The sequence below is a fragment of the Carlito syrichta genome, unplaced genomic scaffold (assembly GCF_000164805.1).
Source record: "Carlito syrichta isolate Samal-C Ts95f unplaced genomic scaffold, Tarsius_syrichta-2.0.1 Scaffold303013, whole genome shotgun sequence".
NCBI classification, from domain to species: domain Eukaryota; kingdom Metazoa; phylum Chordata; class Mammalia; order Primates; family Tarsiidae; genus Carlito; species Carlito syrichta.
The window spans coordinates 116,061-131,787 of record NW_007247109.1 but is presented as its reverse complement, the minus strand read 5'-3'; the positions used below and the strand labels follow the sequence as shown (position 1 = coordinate 131,787).

General features: G+C 59.4%; 1 protein-coding gene across 1 annotated transcript in view; it reads left to right on the top strand.

Moving 5' to 3' along the window:
* Positions 1-3,389, top strand: part of HRH3 (histamine receptor H3) — a 4,051-nt gene extending 662 nt beyond the window's left edge. Inside the window, exons 2-4 of the mRNA XM_021712016.1 lie at positions 421-587; positions 1,851-2,266; positions 2,501-3,389. Coding sequence (XP_021567691.1) covers positions 421-587; positions 1,851-2,266; positions 2,501-2,783 — 866 coding nt within the window. The 3' untranslated portion in view covers positions 2,784-3,389. The remainder of the gene's footprint in view (positions 1-420; positions 588-1,850; positions 2,267-2,500) is intronic.
* Positions 3,390-15,727: the final 12,338 nt, after the last annotated feature.

Genomic DNA, 15,727 nt, shown 5'->3' with positions numbered 1-15,727 from the left:
GCTGGCGGGGCTGCAGCTTCTTAGCTGAGAGGGAGGGGGGTCCTACAGCCCGGGGAGGGGTGGTGGTGGGAGCATGGGACTGGGGTCTGGGTCCAGCATGGGGGCAGGAAGATTTCCTTCCTTCTCTTGCGGTCTGGGAGCGCTGGACAGAAATCCTGGTCCCAACTCCAGGCACTCAGTGTCTGGTGCCCAGAGGCCCGCAAACCCGGATCTACCCCTGCCCCAAGTTCAGGGCATGCCAGTGCGGCCAGGAGCAGGGATGGTGTGGGGGTGGCAACATTTGGCAGTTTGTGGATAGGAGGGGGAGTAGGGATGAGGGTGGCCAGTCCCAGAAAGGCGGCCACCGTGGAACCCCAGGGTCTGCCCAGTTCTCAGCTGCAGCTGGTCTGAGCCTGGCCTCATCCGGCCATGCTCCTACAGGTGCCTTCTGCATCCCGCTGTATGTGCCCTATGTGCTGACCGGCCGCTGGACCTTCGGCCGAGGCCTCTGCAAGCTGTGGCTGGTGGTGGACTACCTGCTGTGCACGTCCTCAGTGTTCAACATCGTGCTCATCAGCTATGACCGCTTCCTGTCAGTCACCCGCGCTGTGAGTCCTGGGACCCGGCCACACTTGCCTGGGGTGGGGGTGGGGCAATGGCCACTTCTGAGCAGGGGGTGGGTCCCGGTGGGCTTGGTCCCATGGGTCCTGCTTCAGCATGTGGCCTTTTACTGCCAGCAGGACCATCCTGGCATGGGCAGGAGGTGGGGAGTCTGGAACTGGGAATCAACATTCCTGAGGGCAGAGGTGTCACTGGGGCAGGCACAAAGTGCCTGGAGTTGAGGAAGATCTGGGGCCAGACGTCCTCATGCATGTGTGTGAGCATGTACACACACACACACGCACACACAGGCTTGGGGCAAGCATGCATAGCTCCTGCACAGCATTCCCCATCATGTGAGAAGTCACCAAGCATCAGGGACCCACTAGGTACCCTGTGTCAGAGCCACATGGACCTGGGACTCCACTCCTCTGACCTCACATCTCCTCAGTGACCCACTCATGCCAGGGCTCGATGTATGCAAGGGTGTGGCATGTTTCATTCTGGTCTGAGAAGGCCAAGGGACAGAGTGCCACAAGCCTGGGTCTGGGGTCCTCTTGAGCTCGGCACTGTGGTCTCCCTTCTCCTCCTCTATCTGCCAGGAGTGGGCTGCAGAACAGTTGCGGAGGTCAGGTGAGAGGCCACATGACCCAGGCCTGGCCCACGCAGGGGCTCGGCCACCTCTGCTGATCTTTGGATCTGAACATGGCTCTGTCCTGGGCAAGGCAAAGCCTCAGACTGGTGGGAGGACCGTGGGGGGCACCCAGGACCTTCTCTTCCCAGGGCTGTCCCACCCAAGTCCTCTCCTGCCACCCTGGCCAGTGCTGGCCGCTATGCCCATGGGTGGACCTGTGGGCTGGCCTCTTCCTAACTCTCCCTCAGCAGTTCTGATGTAGATTTGGGTGCTTTGTTCTGGAGGGGCTGTCTCCCAGCAATGGGCTGACACATGGTTTCACCCTTGACCTCCAGCATCCAAGGGTGTGAGCACCTGTGCAGGGATGAGGCTTGATCCTCTAGAGACAGTGCAGGCCCTTGTGAGGCTCATCGTGTCAGAAATAGCTGTGTTTGCACATGGTCTGTGGCCAAGGCTGGGTGTGGTGCTGGTCCTGGCCACGAGCCTTGGACCGGGAAGGAGGGAGGGAGGCAGAAGAGGGAGGAGCATTGCTGTGGAGGAAGGGTGTACGCAGAGCTCTGGAGGCTGCCGGAGATCTGGGTCCAATATCCCTGCCCTCCTGGCCACCCAGCGCTTCCTGACCGACCTGTCCCCACAGGTCTCATACCGGGCCCAGCAGGGCGACACGCGGAGGGCAGTGCGCAAGATGCTGCTGGTGTGGGTGCTGGCCTTTCTGCTGTATGGGCCGGCCATCCTGAGCTGGGAGTACTTGTCCGGGGGCAGCTCCATCCCCGAGGGTCACTGCTATGCTGAGTTCTTCTACAACTGGTACTTCCTCATCACGGCCTCCACACTGGAGTTTTTCACACCCTTTCTTAGTGTCACCTTCTTCAATCTCAGCATCTACCTGAACATCCAGAGACGCACGCGCCTGCGGCTAGACGGGGTCCGCGACACTGGCCCCGAGCATCCACCAGAGGCCCAACCCTCGCCAACACCACCTCCGCCACCGCCGCCACCTGGCTGTTGGGGCTGCTGGCGGAGGGGCCATGGGGAGGCCATGCCTCTGCACAGGTATGGGGTAGGCGATGCAGCCCCGGGCACAGAGGCCGGGGAGGCGGCCCTTACGGTTGGCACAGGGGTGGGTGCTGCAGCCTCGCCCACCTCCAGCTCTGGCAGCTCATCACGGGGTGCCGAGAGACCACGCTCGCTTAAGCGGGGCTCTAAGCCATCGGCATCCTCGGCATCGCTGGAGAAGCGCATGAAGATGGTGTCCCAAAGCTTCACCCAGCGCTTCCGGCTGTCAAGGGACAAGAAGGTGGCCAAGTCACTGGCCGTCATCGTGAGCATCTTCGGGCTCTGCTGGGCCCCATACACGCTGCTGATGATCATCCGGGCCGCCTGCCATGGCCACTGCGTGCCTGACTACTGGTACGAGACGTCCTTCTGGCTGTTGTGGGCCAACTCGGCTGTCAACCCCATCCTCTATCCACTGTGCCACCACAGCTTCCGACGGGCCTTCACCAAGCTGCTCTGCCCCCAGCGGCTCAAGATCCAACCCCACAGCTCCCTGGAGCAGTGCTGGAAGTGAGCACCACAGCCATGTCCTACCCAGCTTGTCCTGCAGGTGGGCCTGCCTTGTCTGTGGCCCTCCCCAATTGCCAGGCCGGCCTCTCTCAGACCATCTGCCCTGCCATGAAGAAGGCTTGCTTGCCTGGAGGGGCCCTTGCTGGCTGGCCTGGAGCTGGGTGGCTGGCCCTGCCCCTGCATCCTGGCTCCACCCAGTTCGGATAATCCGGGGTCCTGGCTGTGCTGTCCACTGTCCTGGACAGTGCAGCAACTGGTGGTGTCTGCTGTTTGCAGTCAGTGGTTGATGTTTCTCCATAGCAGACACTCAGTGTGTGCTCTGGCTCCTGACCCAGTCACTGCTTCTGCTCGTGCACACAGCCGCACACATCTGCACACATCTGTGCACACCTGCACACAGTCACACACAGCTAGTTGCTGCACACACCCACACAACCTGTACATGGCTTCACACAGCTGCAAATACCTGCACACCTTCCTATACATACCTACACACAGCCACACACAGCTGTGAACACCCACACACCTTCCTATATACAGCTGCACATATCTGCTCACACCTGCACACAGCTGTATACACCTGTGCACACTCGCACACAGCTGCACACACCCACACATCTGCACACAGCTGCAAACACCTGCACACCTTCTTATATGCACCTGCACACAGCCACACACAGCTCCAAACACCTGCACATGGCCCATACACCTGCACACAGCTGCACACCTTCTTACACATGCCTGCACACACCTGCACACAGCTGCACACCGTCCTGCACATGCCTGCACACAGCTGCACACCATGCTGCACATGCCTGCACACAACTGCACACGTCCCTCTCCCGGACAAGCCCGGGACGCTGCCTCTGCTGCCTTCGCTGCCACCTGTCTCTTGCTGAAGCCTCGGGCCTGGCCCCTTTGTCCCTCAACCTTCCAACTCTCTCTGTCCCCAAAAGCATCCGGGGCCGGAGGAATCTCAAAGCTGTTCTCTGCTTTTCCATGCTGGGTGTTTTCAGGAGGATGAAGATGAAGAAAACACGTCTGTGAACTTGATGTTCCTTGGATGTTTAATCAAGAGAGACAAAATTGCTGAGGCGCTGGGGCTGGATTGGCAGGTGTGGGCTCCCACGCCCTCCTCCCTGCACGGCTTCCGGCTGAGCCTGCCAGCTGCCTCGGCCCGCCCCGCCCCCGGGCTACTGGCCGCCTGTGGCTCCCACCCGCTCTGCCCGCCAGACCCAAGTCTGCCCGGCCACTCAGCTGGAACTGCTGGGGCTGTTGGGCTGGGGACTGGTTGTGCCCAAGGGCCGCAGGGCTCATAGGGCCCTTCGGGAGATGTCCGGGGAGGGGCCGCTTTGTTGCATCCTGTACACCCACCAGGCTCTGCATGCCCTGCTGCTCATGCCCGCTGCGCTGCCCTGCACACCGTGAGGTCACAATAAAGTGTATTTTTCTATTGGTGCTGATTTCTGAGGACTTTGTGGGGGTGATTGAGCCCCTGTGCTTTGATAGGAGACCCTGGGAAGCTCCCGAGTGATGGGCATGATCTCTCAAGGTGGGGGGGCTGCTGCGGGGAGAGAAGGTGGGCTGGCCACACGGGGTTCATCCTGGGAGGGGACGTGTGCTCGGCTGGGTTCACACTCAGGTTCCTGGATGAGGAGACAGCCTGCAGAACACAGATGCATGACCCCGATGCAGCCTTCCGGTCCCAGGATGGGGGCTCCTGGCCAAGAGCCATGACTTCTCATGGCCTGGATCTTCCACCTGTGGGGCAGAGCTGCAGCCCCATGGGCCACAGGGCCTCAGGGAGGGTGTCTTGGAGAAGGGTGAGCTGGAAGGGGATGAGCTGGGGGGGAAGGCATCTTGGAGGAGGGAAAGCTGGGAGGGGAGGGCACCATGGAGGAGATAGGAGGGGAGGGCATTTTGGAGGGGGATGAGCTGAGGGGGAGGGAGTCTTGGAGGGGGGTGAGCTGGGAGGGGAGGGCACTTGGAGGAGACAGGCTGGGAGGGAGTCTAGGAGAGGGGTGAGCTGGGGGGGAAGGTGTCTTGGAGGAGACAGGAGGGGAGGGCATCTTGGAAGGGGTGCAGGAGGAGGCTTTCTTGAAGGATGAGTGGAGGGTGGGATGTCTTGGAGACAGAAGGGAAGGGCTTCTTGGAGGAGGGTGAGCTGGGAGCGGAGGGTATCTTGGAGGAGGCAGGAGGGGGGTGACATCTTAGAGGAGTGAGGCAGTGAGGGGGGAGGACATCTTGGAAGGGGGTGAGTTGGGAGGGGAGAGGGTATCTTGGAGGAAGATGAGTGGGGGGAAGGGCATCTTAGAGGAGATAGGAGAGGAGGGCATCTTGGAGAAGGGTGAGAGGGAGCAGGGTGTCCTGGAGGAGGGTGAGCTGGGAGGAGAGGGCGTCTTGGAAAAGGAGCCGTCCTGGGCAAACACTTGGAGGTGGGACAAAGGGTGCCACTGGATGGGGCCACTGGGAAGAAGACAGAGGCGGGCAGGACAAACCCATTGGGAGCCTCAGCCCTGCAGGCAGCTGTCCATCCCCATCTGAGTTCCCTCCCCAGGGACTCAGAGGCCACTTGGAAATCCTGACAAGCCCAGCCCAGGTGACATGCAGGCTGGGTGGGCCAGGCACCAGCTCCTCTCCAGTGCCTCCCAGCCTGGGGCCGCCTCCTGGGACCCCACTTTCACCCGCCAGCGCAGCTGTGCAGTGGTGCGCCTGCTCCCGTGTCCTCCCAAGGTAGGGCCCTTGCCGACTCCCGCCACTGTCCCAGGTCCAGGTGTCACACGGGCAGGAGATGCGCCAACTCCAAAGCCCCTTTCCAGCAATTGGACCTCAGCCCTGCCAAAGAGGGCAACGATGAGCCGTTGCCCCACAGCCTCCTTGGCCACAGTGGTCCCATTTCACCTCCCCCACATCTGAAGCTCACCCCCACCCCTCCTTCTCTCTCTCCGATTCTGACCCACCTCCCAGCGCCCCAGGGATCCCCTGACAGAGGCAGGACCCTGTTCTTGGGCAGAACTGTGCAAGCCCCTCTTTGATGGCCAGGGGAGGGGTGAGCCAGGGACACTGGGCTCCCTGTCATTCCTGTACTGCCTGTGAACACCCCCGCACAGCCCCTGGGGGCTGGGCACCTCCCAAGCAGAGCAGTGCACTGACGGCCGATGTCCCTTCAGAGCTGGGCACCCATCCATCTCTGGAGGCCCCTCCAGCACCCAGCCCTGGGCCTCCCCTGTGGCCCACGCTGCCCAGCCTGGCCCCATACAGTACCAGTCCCATGTCCCGGGCTGTCCGGGGAAGGACAAAGAGCCCGATCTCCGCAGCGGTGGGCACTTCTGTGCCGACAGCACCCAGCCCACGGCACCTCCGCCCAGTCCTGCTAAATGGCTACAAATTGGAGGATAAAAGCACAGGCTTTCAGGCAATTTTGCCTTCAATCTCTGGCAACCGCTGCTCCTGAGCTCCTGTGGGATGGAGGAGGAGAGAAGAAAGACGCTGGCCAGGCCCACCGGGCGCTTGCAGCAGACAGAGTGCAGGCCTGGTGGCTGGATCAGCAACGGGAGAGCGCCAGGCCTGTGTCTGCCCATGACAGCTGTTGTTCACTGAATACCTACTGTGTGCCAGGCGTGGTGGTAGGTGCCAGGGCTGCATGGGCAGCAGAGCAGATGCCAGCTTACACTGCTGGGAGGGGACCGACAATGTGCCACAAGCCCTGAGGACCAGAGTGTGCCATGGGTGTGATGCTGCCCTGGTGCTCTCAGGCAGCCTGGCCACCCAGCGGGGCCGCCCTTGGGCCTCCTGGGGCAGGAGCCAGGCTGCAGCCAGACTGGGTCATCCCTCAAGGAATAGGGCTCAGGCCCACAGGGGCCTCCTGGTGGGCCCTCAGAGGCTGGCACTGGCTGCGTGTTCAGCATCCTCACCTACCTAGTGCTGGCTGGCTTTGGGGATGACCTGGGGATGAGATCTGGGCACGTGCTGGGGAGAGGCCTTCCCAACCTGAAATGAAGACCCTGACTCTCAGGCCGCCCAGCTGGCATCTCCACTCCCATTCTGCTGCAAAGGCCAAATTCCTGGGGCCCAGGGCCATGATGAGGGGATGGCTGGGGTTCCAGGCATAGTTTCTGGAGCCCAGTGATGTGGGGCCACCTGGTTGTCTGGCCACTGCCTCTCTGTCCCTCAGCTCACCCCAGTAAGCCTGGAGGTGTGAAGAACCCCCGGCAGTCACCGGAGGCCCCAGGTGCCAGGCCCAGGCAGAGCACCCTGCCACCAGAAGCCACCCCAGAGGCACAGATGTGAGGACTGTGGGGGGGCTGGCGACTCCCCCATGTCCCACATTCAGCAGTCAGGCGGCCAGGACTGGAGGCCATGCCTGACTCAGAGCCCTCACTCTTCCCACCCATCTGCTCTCCCCGAGTGTCTCCTGTGTGCTGCACACCACAGGGACAGTGGGGTCAGCTGGGCTCCTTGGGACCGTGCTGTCCAGGGGGCATCTCTGTGCACGGCAGCAGAGAGGGCCGCCCACCCTAGGAGGGAGAGCAGAGGGGTATTTGGGAAGGATTCCACAAGCCGCAGAACCAGACCTCAGCTCTGCTGATCTCAACACGGAACACTCTTATTGAGTGCCCACTGCATGCTCTCTGCTGTGCTGGAAAAGCAGCCTGGCCGCATTCTGCCCACGATGAGCAGAGATCCGGGGAGAGAAGGCAGGAGTGGGCAGGGCGGACTGAAGTCTCAACGCTCAATTTCCCAAGTCAGGCAGAAAGTGTGACTGGAAGGGAAACTGAGGCCTGGGGGTTGGGGATGGCATCAGGGCTGGGGCTAGAATCCCAGCATCCCGGCCCCTCCCATCCCAGAAGGTCTCAGGAGCCAGGCAGGGGTCCTGGCCTAGGTCATCTCCCCTGAGTAAGGGGCCGATGTCTCTGGAGTGGACGATGTCTGGAGTGGATCTGCCTCGACCCCGTGTGGGCAGTGGCCCTCCCTGCTTGCCTGCCTGAGGCTCAGCCGCCCGAGCCCCTGTGGGCAGGAAGCGGCGGGCGCCCGCCAGGCCTCCTGTCATTACCAAAATTGCTCCATTGTTGGCGGTGCCTGCACCTGCTCGCGGCTGGCGCTGCACAAACCTGTCATTAAGCACCCGGGACGCCGCCTCCTGGCAGTCTGTGCTGTGAGGGGACTGGCTGGGGGAGGCTGGAGGGTCAACCTCTCCCCTCTTCCTTTCTCATGGGAGGAAGCACGGGGGTCAGAGTCAGCTGGTCTGGAAGGTGGGTCTGATTCGAGACCCCCAGCCGTGACCTCAGGCAGGTCCTTCGGCCCGTCTCTCACAGGGTCTGCTGACAACAGAGGGACAGCTTGATTCCGATGTTCCCTGGGCCTTGTGGCACATCCAGTGATGGGTGCTCTAGGGATAAGGGTCAAAGGTCAACCCCCGAGGAGCCTGTGTTCCCCTTGAGGACACACAGGGGTCAGTGGGGGTGGAAGAGACTCTGCAGGGCAGGACAGTGAAGGGGCAGGGCTGGGGCTAAAAGTCCCTCCCTGGCCCCTGCCTGGGAAGGTCATCTGGTGCTGGGCACATGGGACCTGTTGGGACACTAACAACAATGATTCTGGGTCATGGCACACATTCCAGGGGCTACCAGAGTCTTCTTGGCTATACTCATCTGGTCCTCCAACAGAGCAGGTGTTGTCATTCCCATTGTACAGATGAGGAAACAGGCACAGAGAGGTTAAGTGACCTGGCCAATGTCACACAGCAAACGAGAGGCTGAACTGGCACTGGCTTCCTTCCGTGACCACTCCTAATCGCTCTGCCCTCAGCACCACCTCCTCTCTTTTTCTGAGTCCCACCCCAGCACCACCCAGGAGATGCAGCTGTCTTTGGGCTCGGTAGGGCTGACTCCACCCCAGGCTCCAGGATGTGTGAGAGTCCTAGGTGCCAGTCAGAACCACCATGATGGGTCTGAGGTGGCACACGCCCCAGCCCAGTCAGTCATAGTTCTGGTCCTCTGGCTGGAGCCCTGGAAAGGGGTGCCCTCCCCCCATGGCTCTGGTTTGGTAGCCTCCAAGGCTGTTCTCACTGAGGCTGCCCTGGGAAGGGCATCCACCTGATGCAGCCAGCAGCAGAGAGACAGGGCAAGAGCTAGAAGGAGACAGCTTCTCAATGCCATTGTCTGAGCACCTGGATCCAGGCCTGCCTGAAGCTGGCCTGGAGCTTTGAGCTTCACAAGTCACCAAAGACATCTTCTTTCCTTTTTTTTTTTTTAATTTTTGAGTTAGGATCTCACTCTGTTGCCCAGACTGGAGTGCAGTGGTACACTCATGGTCACCGCAGCCTCAACCTGCTGGGCTTAGGCAATCCTTCCACCTTACAGCCTTGACCTGCTGGGCTTAGGCAATCCTTCCACCTCAGCCCTCCAAGTAGCTGGAACTATAGGCACATGCCAACACACCCGGCTAATATATATATATATATTAGAGACGAGGGCTTGCGAAGTTGCCCAGGCCGGTCTCAAACCCCTGAACTCAGGCAATCCTCTCACCTCTGCCTCCTAAAGTGCTGGGATGACAGGTGTGAGCCACAGCGCCCAGTGACATCTTCTTTCCTAAAGCCAACACAAGACAGGTTTCTGTCATTGTGATAAAAACAATCCTGTCCAATGAGAGTTGGCTTGGGCTGGCATCCCTCCACCTCTTGCCCATGGGAAGTCTGTGTCTCTGATTAATAAGTAATGGAAAGGCCAGGAGTGGCAGTTCATGCCTGCAATCCCAGCACTTTGGGAGGCCAAGGTGGGAAGACCGTTTGAGCCCAGGGGTTCAAGTTCAGCCTGGGCAACATAGTGAGACCTCATCTCCACAAAATGTCAAAAAATTAGCCAGGCATGGTGGTGCACGCCTGTAGTCCCAGCTACTCAGGAGGCTGAGGAAGGAGGATCACCTGAGCCCAGGAGGTCAAAGCTGCGGTGAGCCATGATTATGCCACTGCCCTCCAGCTTGGGCGACAGAGCAAGACCCAAATTCAAAAACATTTTAGAAATGGGGAAGTGAGACAATTATTTAGTGAACAGTAGTGTGCTGTCCATAATGGCTGATGGCGGGTCAGTAGTCTCAGCACAGCAGGTTCTAGGGTAGAACAGTGACGTCCTTCCATTCACCACCTCCAAGAGCACCTGGACCAGGCAGTCAGCCCCTGGCTGCCCACACCCCCAGGCTCCCCAGGCCTCCTGCAGGTGCTGGAAGAAGGCAAAGGAGGCTGCAGGGAAGGGTGTCCCTCCTCCCACACTCCTCCACCCTCTTTCCCTGGCCTGGCCCCCCACCCTCTCCCACTGGCCTGGTCCTCCAGCCCTCTCACCTGACCGGCTAGGCACCAGTAAGGAAAATCAATGCAGATGGAGCTTTGTTTCATCACTGCCTCCTTGCTGGGTCCCTTCACTAGGGCCACCAGATATGACATGAGACAGTTACATCTGAATTTCAGATTCATGGCAGATCATGCCTGAGTGTGGGGACGTCCATGAGCCATGCTGTTTGTTGTTAATTAAAATTCAAATCTAACAGGCATCCCTGTCTGGGCGATTCTGGCCCTTTCCTCTCCTACCCCGAAGGCCCTTGCTGACAGGGACCCGTGGGCACTGTTCCAAGGCACCATTGAGCTCTCTGGAAAGAAGAGGGATTGGGCTGGGGCTGCCTGCGGCCTGGACTCTGGCACCTGGAGAGGCGCCCAGCCTCCAAGACCACAGCACTCTGCCCTGCTGGGATCCTGGGTGTCACCTGAGGCCCTGTGAGCCCAGAGGGCTCCAGACAGGGAAGGCACCTGGCCTGGGTCCTGTGGGGGCTGGAGTAAATGTCTTCAGACCCCAGGCTAGGACAGTACTGGCCCCTGATCGATAGACACCCCCATCCCCACCCCAACACTGAGTGACCATCCAGGCCACAGTCAGTCCTGCCCCCTGAGGGCCATAACAGGTGGAGTGACTTCCCAGCTCTGGGAAAACACAGAGAGATCCACTGGTGTCCACTGATTTTTTGCAAAGAAAGATTGTTTTCCCCTGAGGAGCCAGATGACTGCAAGAAAAACCATCAGGTAGCCCTATTTGCCAGCAGCCTTGTCCCCAGCACCCGCTCTCGGCCCTGGGGTGTCATGGTCCCCGACAGCTGTTATACCCTCCAGTTCGGCGGCCTGTGGGTGTTGGGTCGTGAGGTCCTGGTGACAAGGCCATTGCCTCTCCCTGGCCTGGGCGGCCACTCTCACCAGGCTGAGGAACCAGGGCCAAGGGTCCTCTGCTCCGTCCACCCCCTCTTGGAAGTGGAGAGCCTGGTATTGGGTCAGGGATGATGGCTAGGCCTGTGCCAGCCTGGAGAACATGATTGATACCTCCAGTGGGCAGAGTGGGCCGCCTGTGTGGCCTCTACTGTGTGGCCCTGAGGAAGGTGTCCCCAGAGTCCAGGATCCTCAACAGCGAAAAAGCCCAGGAGGGAGGTCCATGCAGAGCTCTCACACCAAGGGTGTGCAGGCTGCAGACGGATTCGCATGTTCACTCAGCCTCCTGTTCAACCTCCAGTGGCTTGTATTGGGGTCTTGGGCGGGGCAGGCCGGGATGCACAGCCTGGAGCCTCCGGGGAGTAGCATCTCCCTGTCTCCATGTTCTGTTTACCTGGAGCCTTTGTAGACCCACCCGCCGACAGAGACCCCAGTGCCCACCTGCTTCCCTTGTGAGAGCATAGGGCAGTGTCCTGCAAGCCCACATGTCCATGCCATGGCTGCACCCAGAGCCCGCCTCACCTGCCCTGGCGAGTGTGTTCCATGCAATTTTTCTTACTGTGATAAAACTGACCATTTGGGTGTCCAGTTTGGTAGTGCCAAGCACATTTGCACTGCTGTGTACTGGCACACCATCCATCTCCAGAACTGTCGTCTTCCCAAGCTGACACTTGTCACCCATTAAACATGAAGCTCTATGGGGCTTTTCCATCTGCCGATCATGGCTCCCATCAGGACTCAGGGCAGTCCATCTGAGGACCCTGGCGCTGTTCTTTACAGCCACAGCCATCTCCACCCACCCGCCCTCCTCCACCTCTGACACACTAGTCTGTTTTGCAACCCACCGTTGTCCTCTCTAGAAGGCCCCGCGATTGAGCTGTCATCTGTGACCTCCCAACACAGCTTCCCTGGGCCGAGCCCCCTCCCAGTCTGTGGGTGGTGGAGCCTCCAGAGCGCACTCTGGTCATGGCCAAGTATTCACTGTATCCCTGAGTGCATCTTACTGGCAGTCATTTGGGCTTGTACCCAACACATGTGTCTATCTGAAGCTCATGTTTCTTCAGTACAGGTGGCCTTTGTCCCCCTCCCAGGGCCAGCACTGCCCAGGCACAAGCCCTACCTTCAAGGTGCACATCGGGGCGATTGCTGGGAGAGGCTGTGGTGGGGCTGCTCTTGGCTTTCCGACCGAGGGCATTTCATAGGGTATTTAGGGAGGGTACCTGGGGCACAGATCAGGCGCACAAAGCCCTGAGGCCAGGAATGCCCTTGGTAGCTGAGAAACAGGAGGGACAGTCGAGGCGGTCCCTATTGGAACCTGGGGCTCAGCTTCCAGTGAAGTAGGCAGCCATGTGGGAGGACCCGGGACCCGGGCACAGGCAAGGAGACCTGCTGGCAGGCCACCACCAGCATCTGGGGGAGAGGCGAGGTGCTAGGCGTGGCAGTTTCTGGGTGGTTCCGGGGGCCGAGCTGACACTGGTGTGGATGAGGAGGGGGCGGAAGTAAAGGGCGCGTGGATGACTGAGTCAGAACATCACGCACACTCTAAAGTGCACACGTCAGAACAGAAAGTGGCACTGCAAGGCCACACGGTGTACCCCCAAATACATGTCCCTCCAGAACCCCAGAATACAACCTTACTTGGAAATGGGTTTTTGTGAGCGGAATTAGTCAGGAATCTCAAGATGTGGTTATCCTGGGTGTTAAGGGGGCCCAAGTCCAGTGACTGTCTTTCAAAAGATGGGAGGGAAGAGGGGGCATGAGAGGAGCTGGAGAGTGGGGCCAGGAAGAGTGTGGCCCTCTCATGAAGAGAACCAGCTTGCCCTGGGAGGCTGATCTGCATTAGACACACAATTTTAGAGCGGGGCACTGGGTTCTTCCTGGGCAGGGCAGGGCCTGCCTGCCTGTGTCCAGGCGGAGGGCCTTGGGCCTTGGGCACTGGGCTGTGGGGTACCAGCTGGAGGAGCACACTCTAGACCTCCGCACAACTGTCCCAGACCGGAACACCCCATGATGTACCATGCTGCAAGGTTGGTTGTCTGGACAGCTTGTCCTGGCTCCTCACCTGCCAAGCCAGTTCGGCTGGGCACAGGTCAGATGCTGATGGGTCCTAGGATGTGGAGGGGAAGTTGCCAGGTCAGAGTCACAGAAAGCATATGTTGGCCAGGGATGTCACAGGACAGCCAGGAGATATGGGTGGGAGACAAGCCCACCTCCAGGGGACCTCAAGAACCCAAGGCTACCTGCAGGGAAGATAAGCACTGCCCAGGGCTCGTGTCTGCTCGGGTGAAACCTGCCTTCTTTTTTTTTTTCTGAGTTGGAGTGAGCGCCACTCCTGGTTCTATGACAAGCACACCAGCCCCCCAAGGCTCTCCCACTTCCCTAGACAGGGTGAGCGTCTGTTCCCACCACAGCCCTGCTAACCTGATAGGCAAGGATGAGGCAGACAGGAACCTGCAGGTAAAGGCACCATGCAGGGCTGGTGCTCAGGGTGGAGCTGGGAACTTAGGGAACTTTCGGGTCCTCCATCTACAGACCTGTTTCAGGAAAGGCCAGGACACCTCCAAGGCAGACACCTGGTGAACCAGCTACAGGGTGACAACCCACAGCAGGGCCTGAGCCTGAGGGATCATTGGGGCGCCTTGCCCGCCAACCCCAAGAGGCAGCAGATCCAGAGGGAATGAGAGGCTGAGGACCCAAGGGAAACATCCAGGAAGGGCTGCCAGACTGAAGCACCCAGAAAATATCACCAACTGTGGGAACAGAGGCAAACTGACAGGGCAGGCACCAGCCCAGGAAAGATAGGGGCGCCAGGCCACAGCACACAGACGTCTTCCTTGGGCAGAACCCACCCTTGCGAAGTCCACTTGGCGGTGGCTAGGGTGTTTGTATTAAGGATCGCTCCTGGCAGGAACAGTGAAAAGAGGGGCACATGGCTCCTGGCTGGGCCAGGGAAACCAACAGGCCACCTTTTACTAGGATGGGGCTGCTGCTCCCCAGTGTCTCCTGCACTGCTGGTCTTCTGGGATTTCAAGCAGGAGAAACCCACGTGGCCTGACCCCAGCCAATGTCCTGAACCCATCCCCAGCATTTCCCAGTCTCTGGGGCAGGTCTGGGGCTGCTGCGGGTACAGCCAAGATAGCAACCTGCTCCTCAGGAAGCCCTGGCACCCACCAGGGCTGACAGCAGGAGGGCCGGCCCACACCACTGGTACCTGACTCAGACACAGCCCAGGCCTCCATGTAACCTGCTAGGAGAGATGACTCCCCTCTGCTTACAGGAGATGGCTAGGAGACAGAGCCCAGGGATGGCAGGTTGACCAGTAGGGCCTGGGGCGAGGGGATGGGGGAGGGAACGGCTGGGGGGCTTCTTTTTGGGGTGATGAAAATGTCCCAAAATTAGATAGTGGTTATGGCTACACAATCTTCCAAATATTCTAAAATAACACTGGACTGTGCACTTAAGTGGTGAATGTTATGGTATGTGAATTATGTATCTCAATTAAAAAAGACTGGCAAAATGTGTTTCTAAAACAAAAGACAGAAGCCAGAAAAATCTAATGGAGAAGCTGAGTTTAGCTTTACCTTCCCAAATGAGAATAGAATGCCAGAGAGAAAAGTCATCATCTGGACATGACGGCAGGTACCTTCTGTGTGGTAGAGGTGTATAGGGCTTTCCACTGTCAGGAAAGTTCCAGGCACCCTCAGTAACTGCAACTCCACAGAGGGGGATGAAATTTCAGTGAAGGACACACAGCAAGACCCCAGAACACGGTCTGATGAGTCAGGAAGAACAGGTCTGCAGCCCATAGGAGGCTGGACTGCGCTCCGTAAAGGGCCAGCGGGAAGCACTGGGGGCCCCTCCAGGGCACAGGCCAGCACCAAGATGAAAGCCACTGATAATTAACGCTCTCAGGCCTGGTTCGACTCCACAGAATCCTTTGTGGTGGCAGAAAGAAAGCAAATAGATGCAAAGCCCATCCCAGCTCCTGGAAGCCAAGGACCTTTGAAATGGTAAGACGCTGGAATAAGGCCGGCAAAAGGACACTCCTGTTCTGGCTGCAGATTTGATAGGAGATCAAACAGAGTTGCTCTGAGAGTCAAGGCCCACTGCCTGGCACAGGTCCCGCTCCGCATGCAAGGCAGCCGCCTGGGATCCTCGGGGCTAATGTCACCTGCAGCAGTTATGTCTTCCAAAGGGCCTGGGGTCCCCCTGTCACCCGCTACGTCTTTTCGTCGCCTCCATGTTCTTTCCTAAGGGCTCTTGGGGACACGGCAGAGACATGAGATGGGGGGGGCTTCCACTGCACAGATGGGTAGCCACAGAGCTGGCCTCTAACTCCAGCTCATCTACAGCTTGGGGAGGCACCCAGGTGTGGCTGTGGCCATCAAGACTCAACAACAGAGATTGAAACCTCAGAAAGAGGCAGCGGCTTCTGGAATACAACAGCCCTAGGAGCCAACCCAGGCTCTCAGCTGCCATCCAGTCTTGGGAAGGCTGGGGGCATTTTCACAGGGTCATGGACACCCTGGTGACTGCCTAGCCTGGTGCAAGGGCTCCCTGCAAATTCCCACGAGGGAGCCAAGTGGCATTCAGCACTGCGGTGCCGGCACCCAACCCTTGCCCTCTCCTTCCACACCTGCCCACACACACCCTGCTGGAGCAGTGCCACGACCCCGCGCCTGCAGAGATGAGCCAGGGCCGTG